The 19,553-nt window shown below is 37.9% G+C and overlaps 1 protein-coding gene across 1 annotated transcript in view; it reads left to right on the forward strand.

The window, feature by feature from the left end:
* The window catches only part of TANC2 (tetratricopeptide repeat, ankyrin repeat and coiled-coil containing 2), a 474,294-nt gene that overhangs the window by 291,853 nt on the left and 162,888 nt on the right, over window positions 1-19,553 (forward strand). Inside the window, exon 9 of the mRNA XM_030923595.1 lies at window positions 17,701-17,826. Within this exon, the coding sequence (XP_030779455.1) occupies window positions 17,701-17,826 (126 nt within the window). The remainder of the gene's footprint in view (window positions 1-17,700; window positions 17,827-19,553) is intronic.

Below are 19,553 nucleotides of genomic sequence, written 5' to 3' on the forward strand. Positions count from 1 at the left end.
TATTTTCTCCATTCATCTGAACTCACCTAATTATATCTTATACTTGTATCTGGAAAGTGTTAGTTAAATGTTATAGTATTTATTTATTTATGAGGGGATGGATGGATGGATGCATGACGTAGGTTCTCACAATGTTGCCCAGATTGGTCTCTATTCCTGGGTTCAAGCAATCCTCCAACCTAGTATCTTCCCAGTATAATGTTAATTTAATCTGACAGAACTCTCTCAAAATTTTTCACAGTACAATTGCATAGTAAGACTAGCACTATAAGGTAGGAACAAATGTGTCCCTATAGAGCTGTCATTGATGATGTACAAGGCGTTGTTGCTATAGCCAACTCCTTCAAAATAACCCAGTAAGACAAAAGTTAATGTGTTGTTTGCTCATTGTTAAAATGTAGCTGAAACATGAAATGTGCATATAATAGTAGTTATTCATTCGTTAGACAAGTATTTATTGAGCAGGTACTATATGCCAGGCACTGTTCAAAGCACTTAAGTATCATCATTAATAAACAAAACAACAATTCCCATTCTCATGTAGTTTACATTATTGTTGGGAAAAGTAACATTAGTAAGTAATGTTACCCAGGCTGGTAATTTATAAGGAATTTATATGGTATACTAGAAGGTGGTTTATGCTATGGAAAAAAGGAAAAGGGGGATCATGAATATCTGAAGGAAGATAATAGAAACGTTGTTGAAGCCAAGCATATTATTTTAGTGATATCTGTTAAGCATTAAGAAAGCAAAACAGTGAGGAGGAGGAGGATCGTGCCAAACAGATTATGAAATCTAAGTAGGACCAGTCTGGAATTCAGTTCTACGTTGAGCATCATCTGCAGGGCACTCTGATTGACTCTGAAGTGGTAGAGTAATGAAAGATGAATCGGGCATTTCCTCTTGTTCTCAAGAACCTACTACAGTCAGTGAAAGAAGACAGACGTGTAAACAACTACCTGAATAACACAAATTCTAAATAGCAATATATATTTATGTGGTTGCTGAGAGGGAGAAGCAATTAATTCTGACTGGGAGATTGATTAGGAAAGTAAGGAAAGCACAGCCTAAGCAAAGTTTTGGCAAAGGGAAAGGTAAGTTTGACACAATTTGACCAAGCCTTTTTTTCAGAAAATGATATGCAAATGGAAAAGATTCAAATGACTGTGAGGAAGAGTACAACTAGGTACAACTAGAAGAACAAAGGGAAACACCTAACAGAAGTTTGTGTCTCCTGGCTGATCTTTCCAATATTTGTCTCATATGCCTTTAAATAATTTATCTGAGAAGAGAAGAATTTTGAAAATGATGAAGCAAAGAGAAACTGAAAGAGGACTAGGGACAACAATTAAGAGAAAAAAGGCAGTGAAAAATGACAGATTCATATAACACCAACCATAATTTTATTGTAGTCCCAGATTAAAGCCATAGTTCCCCATTTCCTGATGGGAAAGCTGTCTAAGCCCAACATCAGGACCCCAGAGCTATTGCTTTTGATATTGAATATCACTGCCTTTTTTTTTTTAAGGTCATTGTACCTCTGTTTGGATTTTTGAAGAAGTGAACTATTGATTCAGTTCATTGATGGCAATATTTGTCTTTTTCTTCTAGTGTCATTTGTCTGAAGTTGAGAAATGTGCTCATGCCAAAGCATATTCACTATATTACTTGGTTTTGTGAAATAAATCAAGGCGATAGAATAGTGATGTTCATCTTCCTAGGTATTTCAATAGTAAAGATTAGCTTAACTTGTTAAAACCACACTAAACATTGATATTTTACAAGCCAACAGCTTTTATTTAAATATAAGAAGTTAAATGTGAGAAACTAAACCTGTGGCTAAAAGTACTTGCCAGAAGATTTTTTGATACAAAAATTAAAATGAATTACATGACTATTATTTAATTGGAATATGTACTCCACAGTAGAAGATCTCTCATAGTTTAATCTGTAAAATATTAGATGAGTATAATTTTAAAAAATATACCAGTGTATTAGACTTTTTAAAATTTTTATGGGTCATAGTATATGTATATATTTATAGGGTGAGTGAGATATTTTGATACAGGCATACAATGTGTACTAATCACATCAAAGTGGCATAACCATCACCTCAAGCATTGATTATTTTTGTTGCAAACATTCCAACTCTTCTCTTTTAGTTATTTTAAAATGTACAATATTGTACATTTTGTTGTACAAAATTGTTGACTATGGCCCACCCTGTTTTGCTATCACATACTAGATCTTACTCGTTCTATCTAACTATATTTTTGTACCTTTTAACCATCCCCACTACCCCCACCCCAGCTACCCTTCCCAGCCTCTGGTAACCATCATTCTACTCTTTGTCTCCATGAGTTCAGCTGTTTTAATTTTTAGCTCTCACATATGACTGAGAACATACGAAGTTCGTCTTTCTGTGCCTGGCTTATTTTACTTAACATAATGACCTTCAGTTCTATCCATGTTGCTGGCAATGACAGAATCTTATTCTTTTTTATGTCTGAATAGTACTTCATTGTGTGTATGTACCACATTTCTTTTTACCTAGTTGTCTGTTTTTTGTTTTTGTTTTGCTTTGTTTTGTTTTGTTTTTTTAGAGGGAGTCTCGCTGTGTCGCCCAGGCTGGAGTGCAGTGGCACAATTACCCAGTCTTCTGTTGATGGACACTTAGGTTTCTTCCAAATCTTGGCTATCGTGAATAGTGCTGCAACAAACATGGAATTGCAGATACTAATTTTCCTTCTTTGGGGTATATACCTAGCAGTGGATCATATAGTAGTACTGTTTTCAGTTTTTTTGAGGAACCTCTGTACCGTTTTCCATAGTGGCTGACCTATAGTGGCTGACCTAATTTACATTTCTGCCAACAGTGAGCAAGGGTTCCCTTTTCTCCACATCTTTGCCAGCATTCATTATTGCTTGTCTCTTGGATAAAAGCCATTTGATAATATCTCGCTGAAGTTTTGATTTGCATTTCTCTGATGTCAGTGATGTTGAGCACCTTTTCATATGCCTGTTGGCCATTTGTATGTCTTTTGAGAAATGTCTATTTTTGTCCATTTTAAAATTGTGTTATTAGATTTTTTCCTATAGAGTTATTTGAGCTCCTTATATATTCTGCTTATTAATCCCTTGACAGATGGATAGTTTGCACATACTTTCTCCCATTCTGTGGGTTGTCTCTTCACTTTGTTGATTGTTTCCTCCCTTGTACAGAGCTTTTAACTTGATATGATCCTATTTGTTCATTTTTGTTTTGGGTGCCTGTGCTTTTAGGATATTACTCAAGAAACCTTTGCCCAGACCAGTGTTCTGGAAAATTTCTTCAGTGTTTTACTTTAGCAGTTTCATAGTTTGGGGTCTTAAACTTAAGTTTTTAATCCATTTTTATTTGATTTTTGGTTTTTGTTTTTTTTGAGATAGGATCTCGCTTTATCACTCAGGCTGGAATGCAGTGGCACAATTATGGCTCACTGCAGCTTTGACCTCCCTGGACGTCAACCTCAAGTGATTCTTCCACCTCAGACCTCGAGTAGCTGGGACTACAAGTGTGTGCCACCATGCCTGACTAATTTTTGGTTTGAGGTTTTAGTCGTTGTTGTTTTTGGTAGAGACAGAATTTCACTACGTTACCCAGGCTGGTCTCAAGACTCCTGGGCTCAAGCAGTCAGCCTGCCTTAGTCTCCCAAAATGCTGGGATTACAAGTGTGAGCACTGTGCCTGCTGCTTAGGATGGCTTTGGCTATTTGGGATCTTTTGTGGTTTCATATAAATTTTAGGATTCGATTTTCTATTTCTGTAAAGAACGTCATTGGTATTAGGATTGCTTTGAATCTGTAGATTGCTTTGGGCAGTGTGGACATTTTCACAGTATTGATTGAGTCCAGTCAATGAACGTGAAATGTCTTTCCATTCCTTTGTGTCCTCTTTAATTTCTTACATTATTGTTTTATAGTTTTCATTGTAGAGATCTTTCACTATTCTAGTTAAGTGTATTCCTAATTATTTTATTTGTGGCTATTATAAATGAGATTACTTTCTTGATTTCTTTTTCATCTTGGTGGCTGTTGGCACATAGAAATGCTACTGTGTTTTGTATGTTGATTTTGTATCCTGCTACTTTACTGAATTTGTTTATTAGTTCTTTTTTTTGTAAAATCTTTGGGTTTTTTAAAATATAAGATCATATCATCTGCAAAAAAAGGATAATTTGACTTCTTCCTTTCCAATTTGGATGCGCTTTATTTCTTTCTCTTCTCTGACTGCTCTAGCTGGGACTTCCAGAACTATGTTGAATAACAGTTGTGAAAGTGGGCATCCTTGTCTTATTCTAGTTCTTGGAGGAAAGGCTTTTAGTTTTTCCCCACTCAGTGTGATACTCTATGTTGTATATGTCTTTTATTGTGTTTAGGTATGTTCCTTCTGTACCCAGTTTTTTTAGGATTTTTATCAGGAAGGAATGTTGAACTTTATCAAATGCTTTTTCAGCATGAATTGAAATGATTGTATTGTTTTTGTCCTTCATTCTACTGATATGGTGTAGCACATTGATTGATTTGTGTGTGCTGAACCATCCTTGCATCCCTGGGTTAAATCCCACTTGGTCATGATGAGTGATCTTTTTAATGTGTTGTTGAATTTGTTTTGCTGGTATTTTGTTGAGGATTTTTGCATCAATGTTCATCAGGAATATTGGCCTGTGGTTTTCTTTTTTTCATGTGTCTTCATTTGGTTTTAGAATCAGTGTAATCTAGCATCATAGAATGAGTTTGGAAATAGTCTCTCCTCCTCTACTTTTTTGAATAGTTTGAGTAGGATTGGCAATAGTTCTTACTCATTTATTTATTTATTTATTTATTTATTGACACTGAGTCTCACTCTGTCGCCCAGGCTGGAGTGCAGTGGCACTATCTCAGCTCACTGCAAACTCCGCCTCCCAGGTTCATGCCGTTCTCCTGCCTCAGCCTCCCGAGTAGCTGGGACTACAGGCACCCGCCACCACGCCTGGCTAATTTTTGTATTTTTAGTAGAGACGGGGTTTCACCGTGTTAGCCAGGATGGTCTCGATCTCCTGACCTCGTGATCCGCCAACCTCAGCCTCCCAAAGTGCTGGGATTACAGGCGTGAGCCCCTGCACCTGGCCGGCAATAGTTCTTTTTTAAATGTTTGGTAGAATCCAGCAGTGATGCCATTGGGTCCTGGGCTTTTCTTTGCTGGGAGACTTTTTATTATGGTTTTGATCTCATTACTTTGTCTATTCAAGTTTTGCATTTCTTCCTAGTTTAGTCTTAGTGAGTTGTGTATGTTGAGGAATTTATCCCTGTCTTCAAGGTTTTCCAACTGATTGGTATATAGTTGCTCATAGTAGTCTCTAATGATCCTTTGAATTTCTGTGGTATCAGTTGTAATGTCATTTTCATCTCTGATTTAATTTATTTGGGTCTTTTTTTCTTAGTCTGGCTAAAAGTTTGTCAATTTTGTTTATCTTCTCCTAAAGAACTTTTCATTTCATTGATCTTTTGTATTTTTTGTTTCAATTTCATTTATTTCTGCTCTAATCTTTATTTCCTTCCTTCTACTAAGTTTGGGTTTAGTTTGCTTTGTTCTTTTTGTTCTTTAAGAAGCATCATTGGCCGGGCGCGGTGGCTCAAGCCTGTAATCCCAGCACTTTGGGAGGCCGAGACGGGCGGATCACGAGGTCAGGAGATCGAGACCATCCTGGCTAACACGGTGAAACCCCGTCTCTACTCAAAATACAAAAACTAGCCGGGCGAGGTGGCGGGCGCCTGTAGTCCCAGCTACTCGGGAGGCTGAGGCAGGAGAATGGCGTAAACCTGGGAGGCGGAGCTTGCAGTGAGCTGAGATCTGGCCACTGCACTCCAGTCCGGGCGACAGAGCGAGACTCCGCCTCAAAAAAAAAAAAAAAAAAAGAAGCATCATTAAGTTGTTTATTTGACTTTTCTTTTTTTTTTCTTCTTCTTTTTATTTTTTTTGAGACAGAGTCTCACTTTGTCACCCAGGCTGGAGTACAGTGGTGTGATCTCGGCTCATTGCCACCACTGCCTCCCAGGTTCAAGTGATTCTCCTGCCTTAGCCTCCCGAGTAGCTGGAATTACAGATACCCACCACCACACCCGGCTAATTTTTCGATTTTCACCACGTTGGCCAGGCTGGTCTCAAAACTCCTGACCTCAAGTGATCCACCTGCCTCAGCCTCCCAAAGTGGTAGGACTATAGGCATGAGCCACTGCTCCCAGCCTGTACCTTTTTTATGTAGGTCCTTACTGCTATAAACTTTCCTCTTAGTACTGCTTTCACTATATCCTATAGGTTTTGCTGTGTTGTGTTTCCATTTTAATTTGTTTCAAGAAATCTGTTAATTTCCTTCTTAACTTCTTCATTGACCCACAGATCATGAGGAGCATATTGTTTAATTTCCATGTGTTTGTATAGTATCCAGAGTTCCTCTTTTTACTCATGTCTAGTTTTATTCCATTGTGGTCAGAGAAGAAACTTCATATGGTTGTTTTTTTAAAAATTCTTTAAGACTTGTTCTGTGACCTAACATATGGCCTGCCCTTGAGAATGATCCATGTGCGGAGAAGAATGTATATTCTGCAGCCATTGGATGAAATATTCTGTAAATATCTATTAGATCCATTTGGTCTATAATGCAGATTAAATTCAACTTTTTTTTGATTTTCTGTCTGGATGATCTGTCCAATGCTGAAAGTGGGGTGTTGAGGTCTCCAGCTATTATTGTATTCAAGTCTGTCTATCTGTCTAGCTCTAATAATAATTGGGTGTTAGGTGCATATATATTTGGGTGCTCCCGTGTTGAGTGCATGTATATTTACAATTGTTATATCCTCTTGCTGAATTGACCCCTTTATCATTATGTAGTGACCTTCTTTGTCTCTTTTTATAGTTTCTGTCTTGAAATCTATTTTGTCTGATATAAGTATAGCTACTCCTTTTTTTATTTCCATTTACGTGGAATATCTTTTTATCCCTTTATTTTCAGTCTGTATATGTCTTTGTAAGGTAAATGTGTTTCTTGCAGGCCACAGAGAATTGGGTCTTGTTTTGTTTTTTTGTTTGTTTGTCCATTCAGCCACCCTGTGTCTTTTGATTGCAGAGTTTATTCCATTTATGTTCAGTGTTGTTATTGATGAGGAAAGACTTACTCCTGCCATTTCGTTATTTGTTTTCTCATTGTTTTGTGGTCTTCCTTCTTTCTTTCCTTCCTGGCCTCCTTTTTGTGAACGTGGTTTTTTTCTGGCATTATGTTTTAATTTCTTGCTTTTTATTTTTTGTGTATCTGTTGTTGGCTTTTTGATTTGAGATGCGCGTGAAGCTTGCGTATAGCATCTGGTTTTTGTTTTTGTTTTTGTTTTTGAGATAGGGTCTCACTTAGTCACCCAGGGTGGAGTATAGTGGTGTGATCTTAGCTCACTGCAACCCCCACCTCCTGGGCTCAAGTGATCCTCCCACCTCAGCCTCTCGAGTAACTGAGGCAACAGGTGCACACCACTATGCTCAGCTAAGTCCACCTGCCCTGGCTTCTCAAGTGCTGGGATTACAGGCGTGAGCCACCATGCCCAGCCACAGATAACATCTTATAACCCATTTATTTCAAACTGATAACAACTTAACACTGATTGCAAAAACAAACCAACTAATAAGCAAAGAGAAAACTAATAAAAACTCTCTACACTTTAACTTCTTCTCCCCTGCTTTTTAACTTTTTATTGTTTCTATTTATGTCTTACATTATCTATGTCTTAAAAAGTTGTTGTAGTTATTATATTTGATAGGTTCAACTTTTAGGCTTTCTACTGAAGATACGAGTAGTTTATAAGCCACAGTTACAGTGGTCTATGAGCTATACTGTTACAATGAGTTTTGTACCTAAGATAATTTCTTATTGCTTATTAATGGCCTTTCTTTCAGATTGAAGAACTCTGTTTAGCATTTCTTGTAGCACAGGTCTGGTGCTGATGAAATCCCTTCACTTTTGTTTGTCTCGGAAAGCCTTTGTTTCTCCTTGATGTTTGAAGGATGTTTTCCCTGGATATGCTATTCTACAGTAGAATTTTTTTTCCCCTTCAGCACTTTAAATATGTCATGCCACTCTTTACTGGCCTGTAAGGTTTCCACTGAGAAGTCTGTTGCCAGATGTAGTGGAGCTCCTTTGTATGTTGTTTCTTTTCTTTTGTTCCTTTTAGGATCCTTTCTTTATCCTTCACCTTTGGGAAAGTACCTTGAGATAGTCTTATTTGGGTTGAATCTGCTTGGTATTCTATTATCTTCTTTTACTTGAATATTGATAATATTTCTCTTAGTTCTCTGTTGTTATCCCTTTGAATAAATATTCTACCTCAGTCTCTCTCCACCTCCTCTTTAATGCCCAAGGCAGGTCCAGAAATGCTGTCCAGGAGCCAGGGCCTGGAGTCAGGAACCTTGAAATCTACTTGGTGTTCCATTCTAGTGCAGTGGAACGGGCATCAAAGCCACAAGATAAAGTCCTTCCCACTCTCCCTTCGTCTTCCCTCATGTAGAAGGAGTCTCACCACCCCAGGCCCATGGCAAGTACTGCCTGGCTACTGCTAATGTTCACTCAAGGCCCAAGAGCTCTTCATTCAGCTTGTGGTGAATGCTGCTAGGCCTGGGCCTCTCCCTTCAGGGTAGGTGGCTCCCCTTTGGTCCAAGGCAGGTCCAGAAATACCATCCAGGAGCCAAGGCCTGGAATTGGGGAACCCAGAAGCCCTCTTGGTGCTTTACCCTCATGGCTAAGCTGGTACCCTATCTTAATACAAAACCCCCTTCGCTCCTGCCTCTCCTTTCCTCAAGCAGGAGTCCTCCCTCAAACGGAATACACAGAGTCACACCTAAGGTCAGCATGGCCCTGGGTCTCATCCAAGGCCTGTGGCAAGTGCTGTGTGAGTACTGCTGTTGATTCAAGGCTCAAGGGCTCTTTAGTCAACAAGTAATGAATCCTGCCAGTACTGGGTCCTTCCTTTCAAGGTGGCAGGTTCCCTTCTGGCCCAGGGTGTGTCTAGAAATGTCTTCTGGGAGCTAGGGCCTGAAATAGGGGCCCCACAACTCTTCCTGCGGCCCTATTCTACTGTGGCTGAACTAGTATCCAAGTTGTAAGACAGAGTCCTCTTTACTGTCTCCTCTCTTCTTTTCAAGTGGAAGAAAGGAGTCTCCCAGAGCTATGAGCTGCACTGCTTGGGGTTAGTGGAGGGGTGACATTAGCACTCCCTTGGCCACCCCAACTGGTGTCTCACTAGGTCACATGCACCCAAAGTTTTAATATGTTAAAACCAGGTACTAGGATTGCTCACCTGATTTTTGGGTCTTATGAAGGTGCTTTCTTATGTGAATAGTTGTTCAATTTGGTGTTCCTGCAGGGGGACAGGGGAACGATCGTTGGAGGGTATTATTTGGCTGTCTTGTTCTGCCTCCCCTCGTAGACTTTTTTTTCTTAATACAGCATTTTGCTGCACTCCATTTTATACATTTCTATTATCATTTTTACTTACTATTATTGAAAAATACTTTCTCTTTTAATTAAAACGTGTCAAACCATTTTAGTGTGAGCCATTTTAATAAATGAACTCTCCTAGAACCTTGCTTTGAAATTATATACTGTGCCATTAATATTGCCATAATGATGACCAAAAATTTCTGTCACTCACCTAGCTGTTAAGATTTTATTTGAATTTTGTTTTAATGTGAATAGAAAATACTTATTTTCATTAATCTTCTTTTCAAATCACTCTTCAATTTATCAGCTTAAAAAGTACCCTATAATTATTTTCACTTTCCTATGAAAAATAGTGTTTTGGGGGCTTTTGTTTGTTTGTTTTTATTTCATTTCTTACTGCAGAAAATATTTCAAGCGCAGAGAGCTGTGATTTATTAGTATATGATATACAGGGTACATGACTTTTCATTAGCAAGGTCTTTATTACTGCTTTTTGAAGCCATAAAACAGAATTAAAAGAAAGTGACAAAGATGAATAAGGAATGAAAAATAAGCTTTTAAAAAGAGATTTAAATCTGTTTAGCTGTAAAGTGGGAAGGAAGGATGCACTCACCTTGCTGAGAGTCGGGATACCTGGCTTTCTGGGCTGCTCTGCTGTCAGTAAGTGAATCACTTTAGATAAGTCACTCCACTGTTTCCTAATCAGAAAATGAGAGGATTTGAACAGATCAGGAGTCAGCAAATTTTTTATTAAAAGGCAGCTAGTAAGTATTTTAGGCTTTGCAGGCCACTTGGCCTGCATCACTACTTAGCTCTGATATAAATGATACTGTATTTCAATGAATAAGCAGGGTTCTGTTCAAGTAAAACTTTATTAACAAAAACAGGTAGCAGACCATATTTGGTCCACAGATTATAGTTTGCTGGTGTTTATACTAGGTAATCTTTTAAGATTTCTCATCTGGGTGCGATGGCCCATGCCTGTAGTCTCAGCACTTTGGGAGGCCAAGCTGGGCTGATCACTTTGAGCTCAAGAGTTTAAGACCAGCCTAGGCAACATGGCGAAACCATCTCTACAAAAAATTAGGCAGGAGTGGTGGTGCATGCCTACTCAGAAGGCTAAGGTAGAATCGCTTGAGCCCGGGAAGCAGCGGTTGCAGTGAGCCAAGATCACACCACTGCACTCTAGCCTGAGTGACAAAATGAGACCCTGTCTCAGGAAAAAAAAAAAAAGATTTATTTTGCATCTACATTCTGTGATACTGCTTTATTATCAATATCATGTCTATGAAAGGGACTGGTGCTCAATTCTTTTCTATCCTGTATCAGTTAGGGGCCAGTCAGGAGACAGAAACCACATACTTATTTTAACAGAATAAGGGTTGAATTTGATAATATAAATAATTGTTGGCTGGTCACGGTGGCTTACACCTGTAATCCCAGCACTTTGTGAGGCCAAGGTGGAAGGATAATTTTAGGCCAGGAGTTCAAGACTAGCCTGGGCAATGTGGTAAGGCCCTATCTCTACAAAACAAATTGTTTTTAAATACTAGCCAGGTACAGCGGTGTGTGCCTACCTCAGCCTCCCAGCAACTTCAGAGGCTGAGACAGGAGGATGGCTTGAGCCCAGGAGATTGAAACTGCAGAGAACTGTGATTGTGCCACTGTACTCCAGCCTGGGTGACAGAGTGACTAGTTTATCTCAAAAAAGAAAAAAAAAATCATTAACTAGGTTTAAAGAACTGAAAAGGTAATAAGAAAACCTTGAAGTGTCATGGATTTAGCAACTGCAGGAAGTAGTTACCACCTGTGGGCCTGAGGAAACAAAAAGAGGCAAGAATTGTTAAACCATACAAGCTTGGAAGAAAGGCCTCACAGAACTGACACTTACATCTCCATGAAGGGGATCCTGCTCAGCTGAGGCTAATAGAAGGGCTCCAAGAAGGAGTCTGTGGAGATTAGACTCAGACTCTGAGGACAAGGCACTGGTCACCCAGTGCCAGTATCTCTGAAGACATGAGATGAAACTAGTCCCGCCTCCCTTGGAAAAACTGCAAACTAGATTCAACTGCTGCTACTGGAATGAACTGCCAATGCTTGGCTGAACAAGTAAGACTAGGGTAATGCTGATAGGAACAGGAAGGGGCAGATTATTTTTCCAATAACCTTAACAATTAACAAAGTCCATCTTTTTGGCTAACTAGCATCCATACTCACCCTTCTATATATATATTGGAGCTTCCAAACTATACATGTTTGAAACTCCAAACATTTTCAGCACAACAAACTCTGTATTTTAACCTAACAAGATGCAAGTATCTTTCATGTAATTGAAGACATATTTACTTCTCCAAAATGAGGCTAGTTCCAACAGTCACTTTAACTATGTTTCGATGATATAACACTATCCATCTCTGGCTATGTTAATTATTCCTCAAACTCTGGCACAGTCCTATCTGAATGGTTTGTTATCTAAAAACTAAATTGGAAAGTTAATTTACATCAAAACTTGCATTTAGAAAATAAGGGAAAGGAGGCGAGAAAGAATAAATTAGTATTACACACACACACACACATATATATAAAACAAAAGCAAGGAACAAAATATGCATAGCTGCTGAAGTCGTCATTTCTGTAGCTAGTTGTGAAACTGAAATTGATTTTTTTTTTCTTTAAGAGACAAGAGTCTCACTCTGTCGCCTAGGCTGGAGTTCAGTGGTGCTCACTGCAGCCTCAAACTGTTGGGCTCAAGCAATTCTCTCACCTCAGCCTCCCAAGTAGCTGGCACTACGGACATGCACATTACACCCAATCAATTTTTTTGTGTTTAATTTTCACAGATGAGGTCTTGCTTTGATGCCCAGGCTGGTCTTAAAGTCCTGGCCTCAAGAGATCCTCCCACCTCAGCCTTCATAGTAGCTGGGATTACAGGCGCAAGCCACTGCACCCAGCTGATATTTGTAACTTTTTTCATCTGCCTATCCCATGTGTCCTTTGCCCTAAGCCAGTACCACATCTAGCCAGGGTTCTTTCCCTGGTAGGATGTCCTAAATCTTCATTCTTGGTGGGTCTGAATCCCTAGTAGTTCTCTTTTTTTTAGTAGCTACATAGATATTGATAAAGAATCAAACAAGAGAAAACAGACTTTGGTTAAAGCAACAGGCACTGGATTAAACATAAGAAACAACTATGGGCCAGGGCCACCCCTGAGTCTTGGCCTAAGCTCCTCTCAACCCCCAGAAAAGAAAAAGAATTCACAGAAACATTAGAATAGCAATAGGGATGGTTTTGTCATTGTTTCTAATGTTTTAAAATAATAGATTAGATACTTATCTCTTCGGGTGATTTTAACTTCAGAATGCTGAGATAAATATTTTTAAAATACTTTTGGTACTCTTTTACTCTCTCTGGTGTAAAATGTGGCATCTGACTTCCCTTTCTTAGTTTAAGTTCCCTAAACTAGCTTTCAAATATTTATTTCCTTATAGAAATTATATCTACAATTGGATAAATTCCTTTAGCTGGGTTTCCAGTAGACCTGGATATAACTAAGACAGGAAATATAAAACGTGTGTATTGTTAAGCACATTTTAATCAGCTTTTATCATAGTTGAGCACAGAGAAGAACATTAATGTTATAAAATATAAAACTCTGTATTTATTAATAGTGATGAGCTGACTCTGAATTTTCAGCCTGCCAAGAAATCTTTTAAAAAGAGCTTTTACTGCAAATCTTGCTTATTTAAGATAGAAAAGTAGGATAATTATATATTGTAACTAAATGAAGATCAAATAAAAGCAGAGATCTTGAGCAGACAGGACACATCCTGGCACTCTTTATAATAACTGGTCCAAAGTGTCAGTAAAACAATTGGGCATTTCAGAGTTATATTATATATAAAAGTTGGTTCAAACACTTAATTGTAAAAATGTCTTTTGAAGCTTAAAGTACAATAAAATGTGCCAATTATATTTCACAGAATATCACTTTGATTTTTCTGTAAATCAAATCTGAGTTGTTTATTTTTCGTTTTATTTATTCTTGAAGTTAGCGGATTCTACCTTTTAAACAAAATAAAGCTAGTATAATCTACCATGTTATAGAACAGGAAAGAATTTTCCTCTGCCTTTGTAGATACAATTCAAAAGAAAGTCAGCTAGCCTGTTCTTGAAACCATACTTTACCCAAACAACCCTTGGTCCCCTTTCAACAAATTAACTTAATAAGCATTTTTTGAGCACCTATTTTATGCCAGGCATAATGCATTTGCTGAGAATAGAATGTAAATAAGACGTAGTCCCTGCTCACATAGAGCTATTAGAATACTACAGCCTAAGCCATACTCAGATATTGAAAGATCAACAGGTATATCACTCTGCTATTGGTGCAATAATGTTGTGTAACAAACTATAAAAAACTATAGCAGCTTAACATAATCATTTATTTTTACTCACCCATCTCAGGTTAACTAAGGGTTGATTGGTCTAGGCAGTTTGGTTAGGTTTGGCTCCAAGCTGGAGACTGGCTCCAGATCCACCTTATTCTGTCCTCCTTGGACCAGTGGGCTAACTGGACATATTCTTTCATAGTGTTGGCAGAACCAAAAAAGAGAAGCCCAATTCTACAAACACATTTTAAATCCTTCCTTGTATCACATCTACTAATACACCATTAGTTAAAGCGAGTCAAATGATCAAACCCAAAGTCAAGGGCAGGGAAGTGTACTCAACCTCTAGTGGGAATTACTGCAAAATGGGATTCAAGGTCTGGTGGGGAGAACTGCAAAGACAGATGAGAAAGAGCGTGTATATAGGAGAGGCTGAAGAACTGGGGTATTTCAGTTTGCTACAGGCATGTTTTGGGGAGCAGCAAATGCAGAGATAATCAGTAGCTCCCTTCCACTGCCTTTGTTGGACTATTATGACCAAGCAAAACGCCACCAAAATGTTTCACCTTGCCTTTGCAAGGAGAAACTGGGTTATCATTGTGTCTTGAATGTTGAGAACATGGATTGAAAGCTTCATTGTAATATTAAAGTTATGTAATTGAGTAATTTGGGGAGATGGTATAAAGTTAAAAGATTTCTCAACTTTTTGTGTTGAGAAACAACCTGTTTTTATAGTATGTATATGGAAAGTAAGCTGCTAATAGTGTGTGTGGCTTGCTGGCATTGGAGAGGCACAGGAAAAGAGCAAATTAGTCATTACCAGCCCGGGCAACAAAGAGAGACTCTGTCTCTACAAATAGTAATTTAAAAAAATTAGCTGAGCATGGTGGTGTGTGCCTGTAGTTCCAGCTACTTGGGAGGCTGAAGTGGGAGGAGACCCTGAGCCTGGGAGGTCAAGGCTGCGGTGAGCCACGACCACACCACTGCACTCTAATCTGGGCGACAGAATGAGACTGTCTCAAAAAAAAAAAAAAAAAAAAGGAATTCATTTCCTTCTCCTGTTGCCAACATCACTCCCAAATATATTTACCATACCCTAAATGTCATGATATCAAGAGTTTACTCTATTACAATAGTTCTAACAGTTTCTGAGCTCTATGTAGTCCTTGTACAGAGGAAGATTTTTGGTGAAAGCTTCTGCTTAGAATCAGTTACAAGTTGAGTATCCCTAATCTGAAATGCTCCAAATTCATAACTTTTTGAGTGCTGACATGATGCTCAAAGGAAATACTCATTGGAGCATTTCATATTTCAGATTTTTGGATTATGAATGCTGAACCAGTAAGTATAATGTAAATATTTCATGATCTCCCCCAAAATTCAAAATTTTAAAACACTTCTAGTCCCAGGTATTTCAGGGAAGGGATACTCAATCTATATCAGTCTTCTTAATCAACTGACTTGTCTCCCTGGGCCAATGGTGTGGCCTCTGTTTGGGATTAATGACCCATTTTCAGAGCTGCTGTGGAATACATATGAATTGGAATCTATATCTGTGAAAAGTAGGATATCCTAATACAAAGGATTCATATAATGACTAATGTTTTGTAACTACTTAGTAAGTTTTAGGTAATATTTATGTTCAAAATATCTATGAAGGGAAGGGAGATGATACTTGTGGTAGTAGTTTTAGTAAAAGTAGGGGAATAGTTGTGCTCAGACTATCCTAATATTATTGTCCTAATATGGGAGAGGCCAAAAATTACCCATAGGGATTCTTAGCAAAGACATAAGAATTTTCCAAGCATCTCTCCAGGCAAGTAGCCCATGCATTTCTCTTAAGAGACTGGACAGAATGTCTTCATTGTTACACTTTCTGATTGTTTTGTTTCCCTTTAAAATAAAAGCCATAATTCAAGAAAAGCATGTTACACACTACCCAGCACATTACAGGTGTTTAATAAATACGTGTTCATTCCTTTTAGTTCTTTTCACCTTAGTAATAAACTTTTAAAAAGATTATTCCTTCTTCTTTTTGATATAAGCAGAAGAATCATCTATACCATCAAGAGAAAGAGAGGGTAAGAGGTAGAGAACCAGAACCATATTGCTAATAACAAGAGTTATGCAAAGTTTAAATATGGTGTATCAAGAGATAGTGTGCTCCCACCATTGGAAATGTTCAGGCATAAGCTATACAACTACATTGAAAGAGATAACAGAGTTGAGCAATACACAGGTGTTGGATGGGACAGCCCTTAAGGTCCATTCCATTCCAGTAATTTTAATAAAATATTCTTTTGACTGCTGTCTGCTACATTCTTTAGTAAAATGTTTCCTTGCTCATCTTTTTTCTTTCCTGTACACTGATTAGAAACTATGGTAAAAGTATTGTTATGGCACAGTGTTGACATTTTTTTATTAACAATTTTGTTATATTTGTTAAGTGAATGAACAGGTTAACAAATGAATATCAGTACCCAATGTCAATCGTCATAAACAACTTATATATGAGGTTGGAGATGTAAGTTTACTTACTGTCGTAATTCTTGTTTCCTTATGCTGAGGGAATTCTGAGCTGTCTCCCCTTCCTCTTTTCCTTCTTAATTTATATTGAATAGCTTATTTATAATCAGCTATTAGGTAAGGTAGTATATGTCATTGGCGGCAAAATTGGATTTCTTGATTAAAATTTTGGATAAAGTCTTTGAGGCAAATGACCATGTAATCTCAACACATGTTACAATTTCTCATATACAGAAATATACTCCCCAGGTATTTGGTGGCAAAACATTTGAGGCCCAGCAGCCATGAAAAGATAATCTTAGGGTTTTTTTTTTTCACTCTCACCAACTCAAACCAGTTGTTAGTAATAAGTTGGTAGCTAATATTTTCTTCCTTTTTTTGTGTTTTTGTTGTTGCTGTTGTGTTTGAAACAGGGTCTCTCTCTCTGTTTCCTAGACTGTAGTGCAGTGGCATGATCATGGCTCGCTGCAGCCTTGACCTCCCAGGCTCAATCAATCCTCCCATCTCAGCCTCCTGAGTAGCTGGGACTACAGGCACACACCACCATGCTCGGCTAATTTTTTTTGTGCGTTTTTGTGGAGACGGAGTTTCGCCATGTTGCCCAGGCTGGTCTTGAACTCCTGAGCTCAAGCAATCCACCCTCCTCAGCTTCCCAAAGTCCTGGAATTACTAGCACAAGCCACTGGTAGCTAATATTTTCAAACAATAAAATGGATACTCTGGTATTTCTTATAATTTGAAACATTTTTGTAAAATTAATTTTTTCTTTCACTCAGTTTTTAGTAAAAACCCATTTACTGTTTCTTTTGATAACAAAGAAACTTCCTTTTTGTTACTGTCTCTGCAGTTTTCATGATCCAGACATTCAGAGGCAAGATGGCATTTTAAGCTTTTGGACTAGCATTTTGTTTTTCATTTTAAATTCCACATCTACCATTATCTACTTCTTATATGAAGTAAGGGTTTATGTTTAGCTTAGCTTGTTTTGCTTTTTGAATAGGAAATATTTAATCCCTCTGTTTAAGGTTATAGAACCTCTTAGCAAGCACAGGTTTATTATGTACTGTCTTAAAGTAGCAAGTGAAACGAAGGGTTAATATTTTTTACAAACCACTTACTTGGATATTTAAAGGTGTAAAATACATGTATTTTATATGTATTATATATTTTGCATATATATTTTTTGGCTGGAGTAAGCCCTGATTCCAAAGTTCTGGAGATACAGACTAGCTGAAAGACATTTTCTTGAATATTGAATATTCTAACTAAACTTTTCTTTCTTGTCAGCCACCAGCTCTGCCCACTTGGAAGACCTTGCTTACCTGGATGAGCAGAGACATACACCTTTGAGAACTTCTCTACGAATGCCAAGACAGAGTATGGGTGGTGCTCGCACACAGCAGGATTTAAGAGGTTAGAACCACAGAAGGGCTTTAAGGATGCCCGGGAACAGATGGAAATGGAAAAAAGCCAAAAAGTTCCTTTGTTTCCTATTCCCATACTTACTTAAACCTCCCTTAAAAAGTGAAATGATCATTTTAGCATGTGACCAGTTCATTTCTGCTGAGTCTAGAGAAAGATAAACACAAATACATTGTACTCCTCATTGACAGGCATTATGTAATTATCAACATTTGGAAGCATGAGTTCCTCGAAATTCTGAAAGAAGACAAATGTAAAGGGGCTGTGGTAATGGGGGAAATGACCTTTTTAAGATCTTGCATTTCAGAAGTGAATATTGCAGGTGGGCTGTGCTGATCATCCTGTACAGATTGAGCATTCCTAATCCAAAAATCCAAAGTCTAAAATGCTTTGAAATCCAAAACTCCGAGTGCCAACATGATACCACAGTGGAAAATTACACACCTAGCTTCATGTGATGGGTTACAGTGAAAACTTTGTTTCACAAAATCTTGAGTAAAATTACCTTCAGGCTGTGTGTATAAGGTGTGTATGAAACATATGAATTTCTTGTTTAGACCCAAGTCCTATCTCCAAGATCTTTCATTATATATATGCAAATACTCCAAAGTCCAAAAAATTCTGAAATTCAAAACACTTCTGATCCCAAGCATTTTAGATAAGGGATACTCAAGCTGTATTTTGCTAGGGATTTTTTTTCATTTTTGTTTTACTGACCATTTCTAGTAACATATAATACTTTTATTATCTTGGTCTTTTAGAAAGTGCCTATGATCCTGGCCTAGCAAGTTCTGCATAACCTATCCTTTTCTCACTCAGGCACCTGTTGCCTTACCTGCTTTGTGGCATGCTACATGCTTCTCCAAGCTGGCACTGGATCTTTTTAAAGATTTTCATTTTGTTATAATGATGGTCTAGTTGAGGAGCCTCTTATTGGTATTTCTGTCTCTCTCGTGTGCTCAGAATGAACCAAACTGTCTCTGATAGCTTTTAACAGATAGTCTCCTTTCTCTGGTATGTTAGCAATCTCTGTCTCTACCAAAAGTGTGTTTTTGATTTTATCCTACGGATTATTTTCAACGTTCTTTAGCTCTCTTCCTCACCGGTTGTCCTATTCCCTGCTCTAAGCAGTATAGTACCACATGCATAATTCCCACGGGAAGGAATTTGTACGTGTCCGCTGTCCACTCTAGACATCATTATGCTAAAGTTTTTCAGTGATGGCTAAGCAAATAGGAGCATAAAATAATTGATTGTATTGCAACAATTACCATACCTCCCATCAGCAGCAATTAGTTGATAGCCTCAATCATACTTTTAGTTCCCAGTCCTTTTGTCTATCCTGCTTGCCAGTTCTTCAGTTTGCCATATACCAGTTGCATGGCATATGCAACTGTGTATTTACAGTCCAGAAAATGGAAATATATCAAGCACTATTTTAGATTGATTACATCTAAAGCCTGAACAAATTTGATCAAGAGACCAAATAATTGATTTGTGCCCCGACTGGAATGCACAGCCGTAATAAAGAAGATTGGACAGAACTACTGATCTATATGGACCTTCAGATTTGATTGAAAATCTGCCACATTGGCATCATCTTGCATCTCATTACTAAAAAACATACTGACATTGTTGACTTTATTTTCTGCATACTAACCATTGAATAATAGATGTTATACTATATAGAAAACAAAATTATTTGACAGATTTCAGCA

This window comes from Rhinopithecus roxellana, chromosome 19 (assembly GCF_007565055.1).
Source record: "Rhinopithecus roxellana isolate Shanxi Qingling chromosome 19, ASM756505v1, whole genome shotgun sequence".
In the NCBI taxonomy this organism is placed as follows: domain Eukaryota; kingdom Metazoa; phylum Chordata; class Mammalia; order Primates; family Cercopithecidae; genus Rhinopithecus; species Rhinopithecus roxellana.